The sequence below is a fragment of the Lipophrys pholis genome, assembly GCF_963383615.2.
Source record: "Lipophrys pholis genome assembly, chromosome: 11".
Lineage (NCBI taxonomy): Eukaryota > Metazoa > Chordata > Actinopteri > Blenniiformes > Blenniidae > Lipophrys > Lipophrys pholis.
In genome coordinates, this window is record NC_137631.1 from 1924264 (window position 1) to 1939849 (window position 15586).

General features: G+C 45.6%; 1 protein-coding gene across 1 annotated transcript; it reads left to right on the plus strand.

The window, feature by feature from the left end:
* Positions 1-727: 727 nt before the first annotated feature.
* On the plus strand, positions 728-9827 carry fezf1 (FEZ family zinc finger 1; the record flags this gene model as incomplete). The annotated part of the gene is made up of 4 exons (XM_080474759.1): positions 728-1612; positions 2990-3124; positions 3668-3800; positions 9589-9827. The coding sequence occupies 4 exons, from the start codon at positions 728-730 to the stop codon at positions 9825-9827; spliced, it is 1392 nt and encodes a 463-aa protein (XP_080330885.1).
* Between the last annotated feature and the right edge of the window lie 5759 nt (positions 9828-15586).

A 15586-nucleotide genomic window follows, 5' to 3' on the forward strand; every position in this document is an offset into this window, starting at 1 on the left:
AACGTTCGTGCTTGAAAAGTGGCAAAACTTTTAAAAGCAAATAGATAAATAAATAAATAAATAAATAAAACCATCCGAGTGACATCGGTGGCTGCAAATCCATTTTCTGCTCGATATGTTGCTCAGGTTGAGTGTGACGGCTCCGCGGCTCCGCGGCTTCGCCACGAGCCGCGCGTGAAAAGACGATTTCTAAAGCGTGAGAGAAACAAATAAAAGAAGAGTCCAAGATGAAATGTAAAACTGTGACGAGCTCGTGACCCCGCGGTCGCCGCGCGTCGAGATCCAGAAAAAAAAAAAAAAAAAAAAAAAAACAAAACAACGTGATGTCACGCAAAGCCACAAGGGGACCCGGGATTTACCAAGTGCCTTCCAGTTGAGCAGGAGTCCTGCCAAGTAAAGAACAACCTCCTCCTCCTCCTCCTCTTCCTCCTCCTCCTCTTCCTCCTCCTCTTCCAGCGGCGGAGGATCGACGGACGAGAATTGAGCAAATTATCCACTTTTTGCGCTCTTCTCCTCTTTGGACGGTAACGATCGGCAGGTCTCGGCTCTCCGCACGCGCTCATCGAGCCGCCACCTCCTGACTGACTGACTGGCGTCAATCAGCGGGTTCGGGAGTGGGCGCGGGGGCGGGGGCGGGGGGGGTTTCCTGCGGGCCGGTGAGGAGCAGCACCGACCCCCGGTTCTCTCTCCCCAGCAGCTCCGCGCGTCTTGCTCTCGTGGCGCGGTGATGGACGGTCCTCTCCGCCGCGCAGCGGGGCTCCTCGGCTCCCCCCCGGCGTCCGGGAGCCAGCCCGCGGGCTCCGATACGCTCACCTCTGGCGGCGGCAGCGGCGGCGGCGGCAGCGGCAAGCCCCTCGCTTTCTCCATCGACCGGATTATGGCCCGGACGCCCGAGCCCCGGTCGATACCGCTCCCCAGCTGGCTGCAGAGCGCGCCCGCGGGGAAACACGACGCGTGCCCGTCGTCGCTGCACTGCATGATCCCGCTGCTGCCGCTCGGGTACGAGCCGGGCCACCGGCTCAGCATCACCGGGCTGGATCCGGGTCACCTGGACGCGTCCGCGCTGCCCGCTCCGGACCTTCTGGGCTTCGGCCTCAACTACAAAAGCGTGCAGGACGAGTCCGCGTCCATGAGCCAGACGGGCGGCGGCGGGCAGTACAAGCTCTTCAGACCCCGGGTGGTCAACCAGGCCTCCTTCCCCGCTGCCGTGGGCACCGTGTGCTACCTCAACTGCGGCGGGGACAGCGGCGCGTGCGCCCCGCCGGCCGGGCTCGTCAACCTGCACCCGATGGCGTCGTACCTGCTGACGGCGCGGCACAAAACCTTCCTGACGGACAAGAGCAAGGCAGGGCTGCCGGGGAGCGAGCGGTACCCGGGCCCCCTGTCCCCCCTATCCCCCCTGTCCCCCCTGGCCCCGCTGGCCCCGCTGGCCCCGCTGGCACAGACCCACATCCAGCACTACATGAAGGAGCGGGACCACATCCTCACCGACAAGATGCTCAAGGGCTCCGCGGCAGCGGCAGCGGCGGCAGCGGCGGCGGCGGCGGCGCGCCTCAGCGGCTCGTGCCCCGGCAGCAAACCCAAAGTTTTCACCTGCGAGGTCTGCGGGAAGGTGAATCTTCTGTTTCCTCTTTTTAAAATAAAACTCCTCCACATTTCTGCAAAAAGGCGAAATTTAACTTCAAAAATGATTTTAACGTTCAGATTTAATGTGAATTAAATTTCACCTTTTCACCAATAAAATAGAAACACGAATAAATCAACTGAAAGAAAAGAGAAGAATTCCATCTGTTTTAAACACACTTCCTATATTCGAAATTAATTGTTATTTCCTCACTTTGCACGCGCAACACCCGCAGGAAACCAACCAGCACCAAAATGTGAATTTCCGCAAACATATATGTATTTTTTATTTTTTTTTACAGAACTCGACTTAATTCAAGGATTTTAATTCTGCAGTTTTTTGTTTTTTGCGGTTGTGACGCAGATTCACGCGCGCTCGAGCTGCTGATTGAAAGACAAATGAACTTTTAATCAGACACAAAGTGATCATGAGACATGACAGGGCACGCGCTACACTTCTCTCTGCAATGAATGAATGAATGAATGAATGAATGAATGAATGAATGAATGAATGAATGAATGAATGAATGAATGAATGAATGAATGAATGGAGATTAAGCGGGTGAGGAGGGGAACGTTTTTCATTATTCTGCTCATTCTAATGTCTATAGAAAATAAAAACGTTATTTAAGGACAAAATGATTTATTTTTTATTTTATATGAATTAAACATACTTTTTAAAGTATTTTTTTTCTGGATTTATTTCGACATTTCTTGAGATTATTTGGAGAAAACTTTTCACATTTGTTTATTGTACGTGAATTCTGTTTTTTATTAAATTATCTATTTATTTTTATTGAGAAAACAGGCCGCGTCGGTTGCTTTGATTAGATTTATGTGTATTTATACAAAATAGAAAACGTAATTTCATAACCAAAGTCAGGTCACCTTTATCTATAGAGCACTTTAAAACGGCGGTGGCTGAAGCTGAAATGATATAATAATAATAACCTTTACTTGTTTCTCATTTGATGTGAATCCCAATATCGTTTTAAAAAATCATGATTGAATTTAGTGAAAATTTTTCATTTTTTATTCGATTTTATTTTTGTTATTTTTATTAGTTTGAAACTGCTTTTTAAATTATAGATGAATTTTTTTGTTGAGAAAACAGGCCGCATCCGTTTCTTCTTCCTTTTTTACATTATTATTATTATTATTATTATTATTATTATTATTATTATTATTATTATTATTATGGTTGTTGTTGTTATAATTATAATTATAATTATTATTATCATTATTATGGTTGTTGTTATTATAATTATTATTATTATTATGGTTGTTGTTATAATTATTATTATTATTATTATTATTAATAATAATATAATTATTGTTGTTGTTTACGTCCGTTTCGCGGGCGCAGGTCTTTAACGCGCACTACAACCTGACGCGCCACATGCCCGTGCACACTGGCGCGCGACCCTTCGTCTGCAAGGTGTGCGGGAAGGGCTTCCGGCAGGCGAGCACGCTGTGCAGGCACAAGATCATCCACACACAGGTGAGTCTGGATGATGGATGAAGGATGATGGATGATGGATGATGGATGATGGATGATGGATGAAGGATGATGGATGATGGATGATGGATGGTGGATGATGGAAGATGGATGATGGATGATGGATGAAGGAAGATGGATGATGGATGATGGATGGTGGATGATGGAAGATGGATGATGGATGATGGATGGTGGATGATGGATGGTGGATGATGGAAGATGGATGATGGATGATGGATGAAGGAAGATGGATGATGGATGATGGATGGTGGATGAAGGAAGATGGATGATGGATGATGGATGGTGGATGATGGAAGATGGATGATGGATGATGGATGGTGGATGATGGAAGATGGATGATGGATGATGGATGGTGGATGGTGGATGATGGATGAAGGATGAAGGATGATGGATGGTGGATGATGGATGGTGGATGATGGATGAAGGATGAAGGATGATGGATGATGGATGATGGATGATGGATGAAGGATGAAGGATGATGGATGAAGGATCTTCTCCTCCTCATCTTGTTTCTTCTGTCCAAAGGAAAAACCTCACAAGTGCAACCAGTGCGGAAAAGCCTTCAACCGCAGCTCCACGCTCAACACGCACACGCGGATCCACGCGGGATACAAACCGTTCGTGTGTGAATTCTGCGGGAAAGGATTTCACCAGAAAGGTGAGGAGTCTTTGTTTTTGTTTTTTATTTCCCCGTTTCAGGAGTCAAAAGCTTCTATTGCAGTAAAAAAAAAAAAAAAAAAAAAAAAAAAAGAATCAACAGAAAAATGTCAGAAGACAAAAAAAAAAAAAAGTTCTTTATTCTAAAAATATGAAAATTGACAAACTTTCATCCGTTAAACTGACTTTCTGGTGACATTAATGACTTATTGCGTTTTTCTTTGACTGTTTATAAGTTCGAAATAAGAAACGGCGAGCTCAGTAGGTAGAGCGCGAGACTCTCAGTCTCAAGGTAGAGGGTTCGTCTCCCGCGCCGGGCGCCACCTTCCTGTGGGCTCTCCACCTTCCTGTGGGCTCTCCACCTTCCTGTGGGCTCTCCACCTGCAGGAAGGTTCTTAATGGTGCAATGTGATCTGGGTGACGGTGCTCAGACTGACACCCCCACCACCCGGGAACGGAGAAGAGGGAGAAGAGGGAGAGGATGGATGTTCGAAATAAAGATTCATGAATGAAAGAATAAATAATCTGATAGAATTTATAAAAATCTTCCAGACAAACGGTGGTTGATCAATAAATAAATGCGAGAAATGAGAATTAAAATCACATAAAACAGTTTAAATGGAAATAAGTTTAAAGATGCGAAATGATGAACAAATTAAAAACGAGCAAACAAAATGATAAAAAATCAGTTTCAAAAAGTTAAAAACGGATTTTAAATACATCGAGCAAAAAACCCAAAAGCTTCTATTACATTGAGAAAAGAACAAAATATCAGGAGACAGAAAACAAAATGTTCTTTATCCCAAAAACACAAAAAACCCCTCATTTTCTTCTTTTTACATTTTCTGGTGAAATTAATCTGATGAAGAAGTTCAACTCATAAAAAAAGACATTTATTTAATAAGTGGTAGCGATACGAATTAAAATCATATAAAACCATTAAAAGACACACAATTATTAAAAAACAGTAACAAATGAAACGCCAGGAAACAAGTTTTTAAAAAAACGAAATGAGAAAATCATTTTTTTAAGTTTTAATTGGATCCAAACGTTAAAAACTGAACGTAAATATTTGATTAAAAAAACCATTAAAAACAGGATCGACCCAAAAATAATAGATTTAAATATCGATGAATCCAGAATGAAACTATAAAATGATTATAACATATATCCTTGGTGTGTGTGTGTGTGTGTGTGTGTGTGTGTGTGTGTGTGTGTGTGTGTGTGTGTGTGTGTGTGTGTGTGTGTGTGTGTGTGTGTGTGTGTGTGTGACAGAGATTTGATTCTGAATAAATGAATAAACTCATAAGTGGAAGTAAAAATGTTACTACATTTTAATTTAGATTGTTTAGATTTAAAGTGTATTTTTCATCCGGTCATAATAAATGTAAATACGAGAAAACAACGATTAACCCTGAATGTAATTCAATACTTTATATTTTTTTTAAAAAAAACTGCATTGTAAACATTAAGTATCAGGGGAGACAAACTGTCCTGAGTGTCTGATTGAAGAAGGAGACATGGAGACACGCAGGGCTGATAGAAAACATCACATTACATTTTATATTTTCTTTTGGAAATTATATATATATATATATGTATATATATACACACACACAAGACATTGTAATTGATAATAAATTAGATGGGAAAACTATGAAGTGACATTTTACAGCTTAATATTGTCATTTATTCTCAGTTCTTCACATGAAAAACATCATCAGGTTTGGAAGAAACAGGAAGTGAAGAAATAAGCAGATAAATAGTCAAATATTCCTGAATTTAGTTCTAAATTTCAATAGAAATCTTCCCTGGTATTATGACTTTAATGAACATGTCCTGGGGGTTTTTCTCTCGCGACCGTAAAAAGTTTTAAATCACAAGTTTGTAAAGAAAAACCAGAAACTGAACAGGTTGCTGTGTGCATGTGCAGCCACTAGTTGGAGCTGTGTTTTATTCTAATGTCGCTAAATATACACCCAGGTTCAAACATCCAAGCTCCTTTTGTTGTGGTCAGAGGTCAGAGGTCAGAGGTCGGAGGTCGGAGGTCAGGGGTCGGAGGTTGGCGGTCAAAGGTTGTAGGTCGTAGGTCAGAGGTCATAGGTTGTAGGTCAGCGGTCGTAGGTTGGAGGTCGGAGGTTGAAGGTCAGAGGTTGTAGGTCATAAGTTGTAGGTCAGCGTTCGTAGGTCGGAGGTTGAAAGTTGGAGGTCGGAGGTCGGCGGTCAGAGGTTGTAGGTCAGCGGTCGTAGGTCGGAGGTCGAAGGTTGGAGGTCAGAGTTCGGAGGTCGAAGGTTGGAGGTCAGAGGTCGGAGGTTGGAGGTCAGAGGTCGGAGGTTGGAGGTCAGAGGTTGGAGGTTGGAGGTTGGAGGTCAGAGGTTGGAGGTTGGAGGTTGGAGGTTGGAGGTTGGAGGTTGGAGGTCAGAGGTTGGAGGTCAGAGGTCGGAGGTTGGAGGTCGGCAACCTTTAGGACCAAAAGATGAACCGTCACAAAATAAAAGTCAAAACATACAATTTTCTGAAAAGAAGAAACGTCTTCCTCTTTCCTTCACTTTATTAAATCTTTAGTTTTTAGAGACATTTTACATTTCTGGTCATTTTCACTATTTTGCTGATTTGATCCTTTGTCGCCGTTGTGAGTTTCTCTCGTTGCACTTTATTTTTCTTCTGGTTCTACCTTCTTCTTTCTTTGACCATTTGTATGTTTTAGCAGTTTGACACTGAAAATAGAAATTAGTTGGACCAACTTGATTCAATTGATCAAATCTAAATGAATCAAATTCTTCCAACTTAATCTAATTGATTAAGTTAAGTTAAGTTAAGTTAAGTTAAGTTAAAAGACCTGACTGGTTTAGGTTTGACCAGTTTTTTTCACGTCTAATCATTTTCAGCTGATGAGACAGATGCAGTTGAAAGTACTGATGAACTTTAAAAAAACCAAAACTACTGCAGCCAGAAGTATTTGAGTCGGTTATATAGTTCTGATATTACCACATTGAAGGAATCCGTCGCTGGTTCAACACACATTCAGAAACGTCTCACTTCTAACTGATCCAACAGTTCGGGACCCAGAGAAGAGTTCTGAAGACGTCGGTGAAGAATTTGAGCCGACGTGGAGAAATGTGGTGCAACATTGGTCCGTTTGACTCCTTCCAACGAGACGGGATTCTAGAGCAGATGAAGTCTTTCTGAAGACGGTCTAAAGCAGAGGGGGTGGAATCCTACTGTTCTAAAGATTCACAAACTGCCGTTTAGAAGAAGCAGAGCGTGATCACCGATCTGATTCGGGAGCGTTACCGCCCAGAGGCTATGGACCCCAAGATGGTTTTGGTTTTTTGAATCTTTGTTTTCACTAAAGACAGGAAGTGACGTGAAACTGTCACGTGAGGTTCATTGTTTGACGGAGCTGCGACTGGGACATGAGACGGATGTAAATGTTGGACACGTCATCAGTAGAGGACCCTTGAATCAGGGGGTTTGGCCTTTAAACTCTAGACATCATGATCAACGGAGACCAGCTCCAGGGGGACCAGGCCTGAGCTTCTGTCCTGAACCGGATCATGTGAACAGCCTGGTTCTTCCATTGCCCTCGGGACGAAGCCCAGCAGGGGGCGTCCTCTTCCCCGAGTCCTTCTTACCCTGACCTGGGAGTCATGGTGGTCTTTCAGCCCAGCCAGGGTCCTTCCACTTCAGAGGCTGATTTCATGGTCTGTCCCAGAGCCTGACCTGGATCCCAAGGTCTCTCAGCAGCCTGATGGTGGCGCCACCAAACCCCTACATCACTTCAACTGGATAGACTTTGGCCTTCTGTCCTCCTTGTTGAGCTTCTGCTGCCAGTTATTGTGCTGGATCCTGTTCTTACTCCCCCCCCCCCCCCCCCCCCCCCCCACCTTGAGGGAGGGCCTGATTGTGAAGGCCAATGGTGAGACTGTACGACCTGCCACGATACGACTTCCACACGGTGCCATGATGTTGTGAAGCAGAGTCGCAGGTCTTTGAAGACTTTCACTGGTGAGGTGATGGATGGTGGAACGTGGAAGAAGTTGAAGGCTTCCCAGAGGCGACTAGCAGGAACTAATCCAAAGGCATAGGAAGAGGACATGAAGGTCTCTCTTGTCTTTCTTTGCTGCTTGAGTTCGGTGCCAGTTCAAACTGACGCTTCAACCAACCAGAGAACCCAGGAACGTCGGACTCCGGCACAGATGTGTCGACACCCTTGTTCTTCTGCAGGTGGGCGGACAACCTCTGTGCTATCAGCTGAAGAAGATCCTCTGCTCAACATTGAGAAGGCAGATGGTCCGTGACGTCCTTCTCCTTGGGAATGAGCAAACCTCCGGCCCTTCGCCACACCTTAGGTATTCCTCACTTCAGCCCCACGAGCCTCCACAAACAGCGTAGAACATCTGGTGTGTTCTGTAGAGCTTGTATGGTTCTCCATTCAGACCAGGGCTGATGCTGATCTTGCACTCGGTAGAGTATTCTCTCCTTCCTTCCATGCTGGAGGGTCAGTCTCCATGTTGACTTCAGGAGATCGAAGAGGTGGGATGTCACATGGGATCACTCGCTCTTCCTGCCTTTTCATGATCTTTCCAGATCCGCCTCCAGTTCCTGCTTTGGAGTTTTCAGGATTCCACTTTTTTCCTTGGTGAACAAGTCCTTGATGAACTTGTCTGGGTCTTTATAGAACGGTTCTCCTGTGTTCTCTGCTCTTTGTAAGGTTACTAACAGACATTCCATGTCCCAGAGAGTAGCATGATAGCATCTCTTCTTCACTGCTTCTTCAGAGCCTCAGAGACCAGGATTTATTTTATTATGTCAAAAAGATCTAAATGAATTTCTCCTCTCCTCTCTGCTGCAGCTCAGTGCTCAACCTACCCACCAATCACCATCATTTAAGAATGGGCGGGGCATTTTCCAAGAGCTCTGATTGGTCAGGAGGCGGAGCTCTGACCTCTTATCAGAAACATATCCTGCTCCGGAGCAGGTTAGACTTTCAGCCTCAGTTACCAGGTGATTTATCCTGGTGAGAAGTGAGCGAGCGCCATAGTACGGAAAACCAGAGTTAATCCTGGAGTTACCTAGATAAGAGAAAACCAGAGGTAATCCTGGAGTTACCTAGATAAGAGAAAACCAGAGGTAATCCTGAAGTTACCCAGATAAGAGAAAACCAGAGGTAATCCTGAAGTTACCTAGATAAGAGAAAACCAGAGTTAATCCTGGAGTTACCTAGATAAGAGAAAACCAGAGTTAATCCTGAAGTTACCTAGATAAGAGAAAACCAGAGGTAATCCTGAAGTTACCTTGATAAGAGAAAACCAGAGTTAATCCTGAAGTTACCTAGATAAGAGAAAACCAGAGGTAATCATGAAGTTACCTGGATAAGAGAAACCCAGAGGTAATCATGAAGTTACCTAGATAAGAGAAAATCCCGCTTCGTCATTCAGGCCTCTGGTCTTGTCTGTCGGGCTCGATCCCTAAAAATCAATAATAATTATGTATATTTTGCCGTCTTGGTTATCTATCTCCATTTTTATGTTTTTTAACTAAACAAAACAAAAACCAAGAACAAACAAACAAACAAACAAAGAAATTCTTCACAAGAACATGAAAAATTACAGATTGAACCTGTAACATTCAACACATGGAGTTTTATTTCTGAGGGATACGAATCATTTTCTGCCTTTTATTTAAAGATGTTTGGGCTTCATGGAGGTTGAAATGGGTTCAGTGTGTTGTGTTGTGTTGTGTTGTGTTGTGTTGTGTTGTTAATCCTGTGTGTTTGTGGTCACAGGGAACTACAAGAACCACAAGCTGACCCACAGCGGCGAGAAGCAGTTCAAGTGTTCGATCTGCAGCAAGGCGTTCCACCAGGTGTACAACCTCACCTTCCACATGCACACACACAACGACAAGAAGCCCTTCACCTGCCCCACCTGTGGCAAAGGCTTCTGCAGGAACTTTGACCTGAAGAAGCACGTCAGGAAGCTGCACGACCAGGCGGCGGCGCTGTCGCCCCCCCAGCCCCGCTGACAGGACCACCAGGTGGGGCGCTGTGGCTCCCCCAGCCCCGCTGACAGGACCACCAGGCGGGGGCACTGTGGCCCCCCCGGCCCCGCTGACAGGACCACCAGGTGGGGCGCTGTGGCCCCCCCGGCCCCGCTGACAGGACCACCAGGCGGGGGCGCTGTGGCCCCCCAGCCCCGCTGACAGGACCACCAGGCGGGGGCGCTGTGGCCCCCCCGGCCCCGCTGACAGGACCACCAGGCGGGGGCGCTGTGGCCCCCCCAGCCCCGCTGACAGGACAGGACTCTCCACCAATCACCTTCACTCCCTCACCAGAACCCGGCCAGCGCTGTAAAATACCTGAATTACAACATCTGTTCCTTTTTCTACTCCTAAACGTCCTGAGAATATTGTTTTTTAATGAATTTGCTGTACTTTGAGCCCCTAAAGACAAACTATTATGAGCAGTTCTTTAACTTAAATTCATATTAAAACAAGTGGAAGTAAAAAACCTCTCAATAGGATTAAAAGTCCTAATGAAGGATTTGAAAACTAAACTATTTTTAGAAATGTAGTGATGTTACTCCCTCTCATTCACCTCATTGGCACAGTTCATTTTTCTTTCATTATATTAATTTAAATTAAAAACTGCGTGAAGCGGCTTTAGAGGTACAATATGTTCAGTGTCAGGTAATACTGGGTTTGTGCGTTAGGGGGCAGTGTGGAGTCGCTCTCAGATGCATCGCCACATTTGAAACTTTTTTCAGATTTCTTTTTTTGATAAAGTTTTAAGCATTAATGTGAATGCACAGTGACTCCTCACACCACCCGGTGGCACAAACTGGTATTACCATCAAAACTGCCGTTTCCGAACCTTTTAACACCAATGGTAGTTATTGTACCTTTAAAAACACTCGGTGATCAGCTGTCGTAGAGTGGATTTGTGTGTTTTGCTGATAAAAAAAGAAAGTTACGTAGTTTTTGTTGAGGTCTGACTCTTTCCACGCAACAATATCCTTTTAATTGTAGATTATTTTGATGTGGATAACCAATCAGAGGGGTGAATGGATGCATGGATGTAAAGAGGACTTGACTGAAGTGAACGCTGAACGAAAAGGACCCTGAAGGACCGAACGCAGCCTGACTCTGACCTCTGACCTCTGGAGAACTGAACTTTCTGCTCTGGTGGGTTGTGACAGTCGGACGTGATTCGTCTTTGATAGCTGCTGGATCTCAGGACGTGGCGGCAGAGAACCCGACGCTGTGTCGGCACTTTGAAGGACAAATTTGGCCTCAGTCATTATTTCACTCAAAGGAAAAACCAAATGTATTTAACTGCACCAAACATGTATTAATCCGCCACAGAAAATAGTTCCCAGAAAATGCACTTTTACATCCTCATGGTTTATACACCGAAACAAGAAAAACGTAATTGAATTGCTTCAATTGGTAGCTGAAGAGTATTGGGCCCACTGGAGAAAAAAAAATTTGGAGGCAAAAAAAAAAAAAGAAGTCGTCATGCACTTCCAGAAAAAAGTTAAAAATCATTGTTGAGATTTTGTTCAGTCAAAATACAATGTGGAGAACTGGAAACGTCCACAGAATGCAGTGCAGGCAGTTTGATGACGCGAGACTGTAAGAGGCCGAGCAGCTCCGGAGTACCAGGGGCACCGACAAACTGGGGTTTTCTTCAACAAGGAAATAATGTGTAAAATTAGATGTTCAGAAGCAGAAAGCAACAATATATAGTCAGAACTCAGTGACTGGAGGGATTATTCTGGCATCAACCAGTAAATGAGGACGTCTCCAGGTTGGAAAAATAAATAAATCCCGACATTGTAACTTTTTTTTCCCGTGCGATTTAATTTGTACTTTTTTCTCAAAGTGCATAATTCATTTTTTTTTTTCTGGAGTGGCCTGGATACGCAGCCGTTCCATCGGGAACATCTAATTCAATCAAGATTAAGTTGGAAGAACTGGATTGTTGGAGGTTTTACTATTTGAAACTATTTAAAGACGTGGGTCTTTTTTCAAAAATGGACAATTTCAGGATCTGTTTCTCACTTTCAAGTTACTTTCTGATGTTTTCACAGGTTCGGTTCATCCTGCTCATGTTTCAGTAGCAATGGAAGGAAAAGTATTGAAGGACACCAGAGTAAAAAAAACCCTCACCATATCTTCCAGGATATAAATTGCATCTTTCAAAAACAGATTAGATTAGATTACATAATCTTTTATCTGTCCCACAATTTAAAATCTGGTTTAAAAAGACATGAGTGAGTCTCTCATGGTACCTTCCACTAAATGTTGATATATAAATCTTAGATCAGGTGAACAAGTAAAGAATCTGACGTTTAGTCTGGAACTCTGGAAGAAGTTTATCTGTTCTTGTGATTTCCATTAAAACAAAGAAGCACATGTTCACTGCAAAAAGCAAAATACAAGATACAAACATTGAATTTGAAAAGAAAATGACTTATAAGTCGTGAAAATACCTGCAGCAAGTAAATTGTACTTGATAAGAAATCTCGATCTAGATTCTACTATAAAATCAAGGACTTTTTAAAATGATCTATTATGTTGACAGATGATTTATAACTCTCGGTATTTGTGATATAATTTGCAGTGTAAGAAGAAAACGTCGTCACACGAGCAGAACAAGACTTCTTTTGAACATTATTATTGTTCGTTTGGCTTTTAAACCACGAACGTAAAAGACAAACTTTCAGACCTTATTTCTGGGAATTCTATTCAAACTGCAGCTTCTTACAGGACAGGATTAACGTGAATCATCCCTCCACCCTGAGCTCCTCCCTCCCTAGACCCTGAGCTCCTCCCTCCCTAGACCCTGAGCTCCTCCCTCCCTCCACCCTGAGCTCCTCCCTCCACCTGAGCTTCTCCCACCCTCCACCTGAGCTCCTCCCTCCACCCCGAGCTCCTCGCTTCCTCCACGAGCTCCTCCCTCCACCTGAGCTTCTCCCACCACTCCAAGCTCCTCCCTCCACCACAGCGCTTCCCTCCCACCACCCCAAGCTCCTTCCTCCCTCCATTTGAGCTCCTCCCTCTCTCCACCACGAGCACCTCCCTCCCTCCACCTCAAGCTCATCCCCCCACCCCGAGCTCCTCCCTCCCTCCACCTCGAGCTCCTCCCTCCCTCCACCCTCCCTTCACCCCAAGCTCCTCCCTTCCTCCACCTCGAGCTCCTCCCTCCACCCCGAGCTCCTCCCTCCCTCCACCTCGAGCTCCTCCCTCCCTCCACCCTCCCTTCAACCCAAGCTCCTCCCTTCCTCCACCTCGAGCTCCTCCCTCCACCCCGAGCTCCTCCCTCCCTCCACCTCGAGCTCCTCCAGCCCTCCAGATTTAATGTTTCCAGTTCGGAGCTTCATTTCTTTGGGAATTTAGGAATTATTGACGTCACTGACAGGATTAGAGACGTTATTACAATCAGGCCAGATTTACTGTTTGTGTAAAAAGTAATCTGGATACACTGGGCAGTGTTATTTAACCAGCTGAAGGAACGGCGAGGCGTCGGTCATGTTCCCCCCCCCCCCCCCCCCCCGGTTCATGTCTGCAGGAGCTTTAACTTCCTGTTTGGTCCGTTTCCTTTCTCTGCTTTAAATTCTTCTTGTTACGTCGCTGTGGAGAAGTTTTGATTTCCTGTTCATTCACGTGTGAAGGTTTGAAATGTGGATTGAAACTGGAAGCTTCACCGTCACCTGCCGTCTCACCCGCCGAACTGTGGAGCTCCTGACCGAACGCCGGAGGAGCTTCCTCCCCTCTGTCTGTCGCTGTTTTGTTTGGATCTCAGGATTATTGTAAAGAGGACAAAGTGTTTTATGATATTTATTGGAAAGTGTTCTAAAGTAAAGAGGAGCCGGACTTGATGTTTCCGACTCGTCATTCAGAGTCTCTGCTGCACACGATCAATAAAGTCAACTGTGTGTGTTCACTTCTGCTTTGTTTATTGTGACTTTACACCAAATTAAACCGTTTAGAGAAACAAGCTCAATCTTCTTCTTCTGGCCTCCGAATGCTGGAAATGATGGACCAGAATAAAACCTTTTTGTCTCAGACGACCAAGACGGAGGTTTCAGGTGAGGAACTGCTGGTAAAGAAGTTCTTCGCTCTCCATGAATCTGACAGGAGAGTTAAACTTCCTCCCAGAATCCTCTGGGAATCAAACGTAGGATCCAGTTCTAGTTGTTGACGTTCCGTTTCTAATAAAAAACCTTCCTGAAGGAAATTCCTCTTCACACTCAGATTAACTGGTATTTCCAGCATTTTATTTTGGCGGGACGTCCCCGGTTTGTTGACGTCTCAGCGTCACAGAAACTCCAGGAGGTTCCCGAGGCTTAGAGTCACAAGATCCCGTTTGTCCACTGGATCTCTGCACATCTGGATCCTCTCTGGGAAAACCTTCAGTTTCACTACATTCAGACTCTTTCTCTGAGAAAGTCTGGAGCTTTTTCAAATGTTGATGTTCTGGCTGGAGCTGCCGCCATCTTGGATATCCCACAATCCCTTGGGGCAGGTTTCCCAAGATGGCGTCAGTCAGGAAACATCAGCAGTTTGATGGTTTGTCTGGAAACTTCTGGACTTTAGTGAGAAGGATCCTCATCTCCCCACATGCTCAACCTCATCCACCCCCACATTCTCAACCTCATCCACCCCCACATTCTCAACCTCATCCACCCCCACATGCTCAACCTCATCCACCCCCACATTCTCAACCTCATCCACCCCCACATTCTCAACCTCATCCACCCCACATTCTCAACCTCATCCCCCCACATGCTCAACCTCATCCACCCCCACATGCTCAACCTCATCCCCCACATGCTCAACCTCATCCACCCCCACATGCTCAACCTCATCCCCTCACATGCTCAACCTCATCCACCCCCACATGCTCAACCTCATCCACCCCCACATTCTCAACCTCATCCACCCCCACATGCTCAACCTCATCCCCCCCACATGCTCAACCTCATCCACCCCCACATGCTCAACCTCATCCACCCCCACATGCTCAACCTCATCCACCCCCACATTCTCAACCTCATCCACCCCCACATTCTCAACCTCCACACCGGAGGAGAAGCTACGCTGGTGAGGAGGCGTCACGACCGACTTCAGACAGATCAATGTCTTCCTCTTCCCTCCAGCCACAACATGACCTTTGACCCGGTGAAGTCCAGGGGCAAACCGGACGCCGTCAGCACAGAATCCATTTTCTTCATAATTAAAGCTTGTGGTGAAACCACAGACACGTCCTGGGCTTTTCCCATAAAAACACTCTGGAGAAGCAGTGGAGAGGGTCTGAGTCCCCCCCTCCGCGGGGCCTCCTGGACCTGCAGGTCTCTGGTCTGGTAGCGGCGCAGGTAAACCTGGGACCCACCAATAGACTCACTCACCTGGAACCTGTTCCCTTCCCACCTTGCCCAAGTGCAACCTAGAGGGTGAACAAAACACCTGCACGAGGCCAGTCAAGTGATGAATAAAGAACAAAAACACAAAATGGCTCCTACACCCAACGAGTCAGTGACTTGGTGACCCAGCGAGTCAGTGACTGTGACCCAGTGAGTCAGAGATTCTGTGACTCAATGAGTCAGTGACTTGGTGACCCAGCAAGTCAGTGACTCGTGACCCTGTGAGTCATCAGTTACCCAGCGAGTCAGTGACTCAGTGACCCAGCGAGTCAGTGACCCGCTGGGTCATCAGATACCCAGCGAGTCAGTGACTCAGTGACCCAGCGAGTCAGTGACCCGCTGGGTCATCAGTTACCC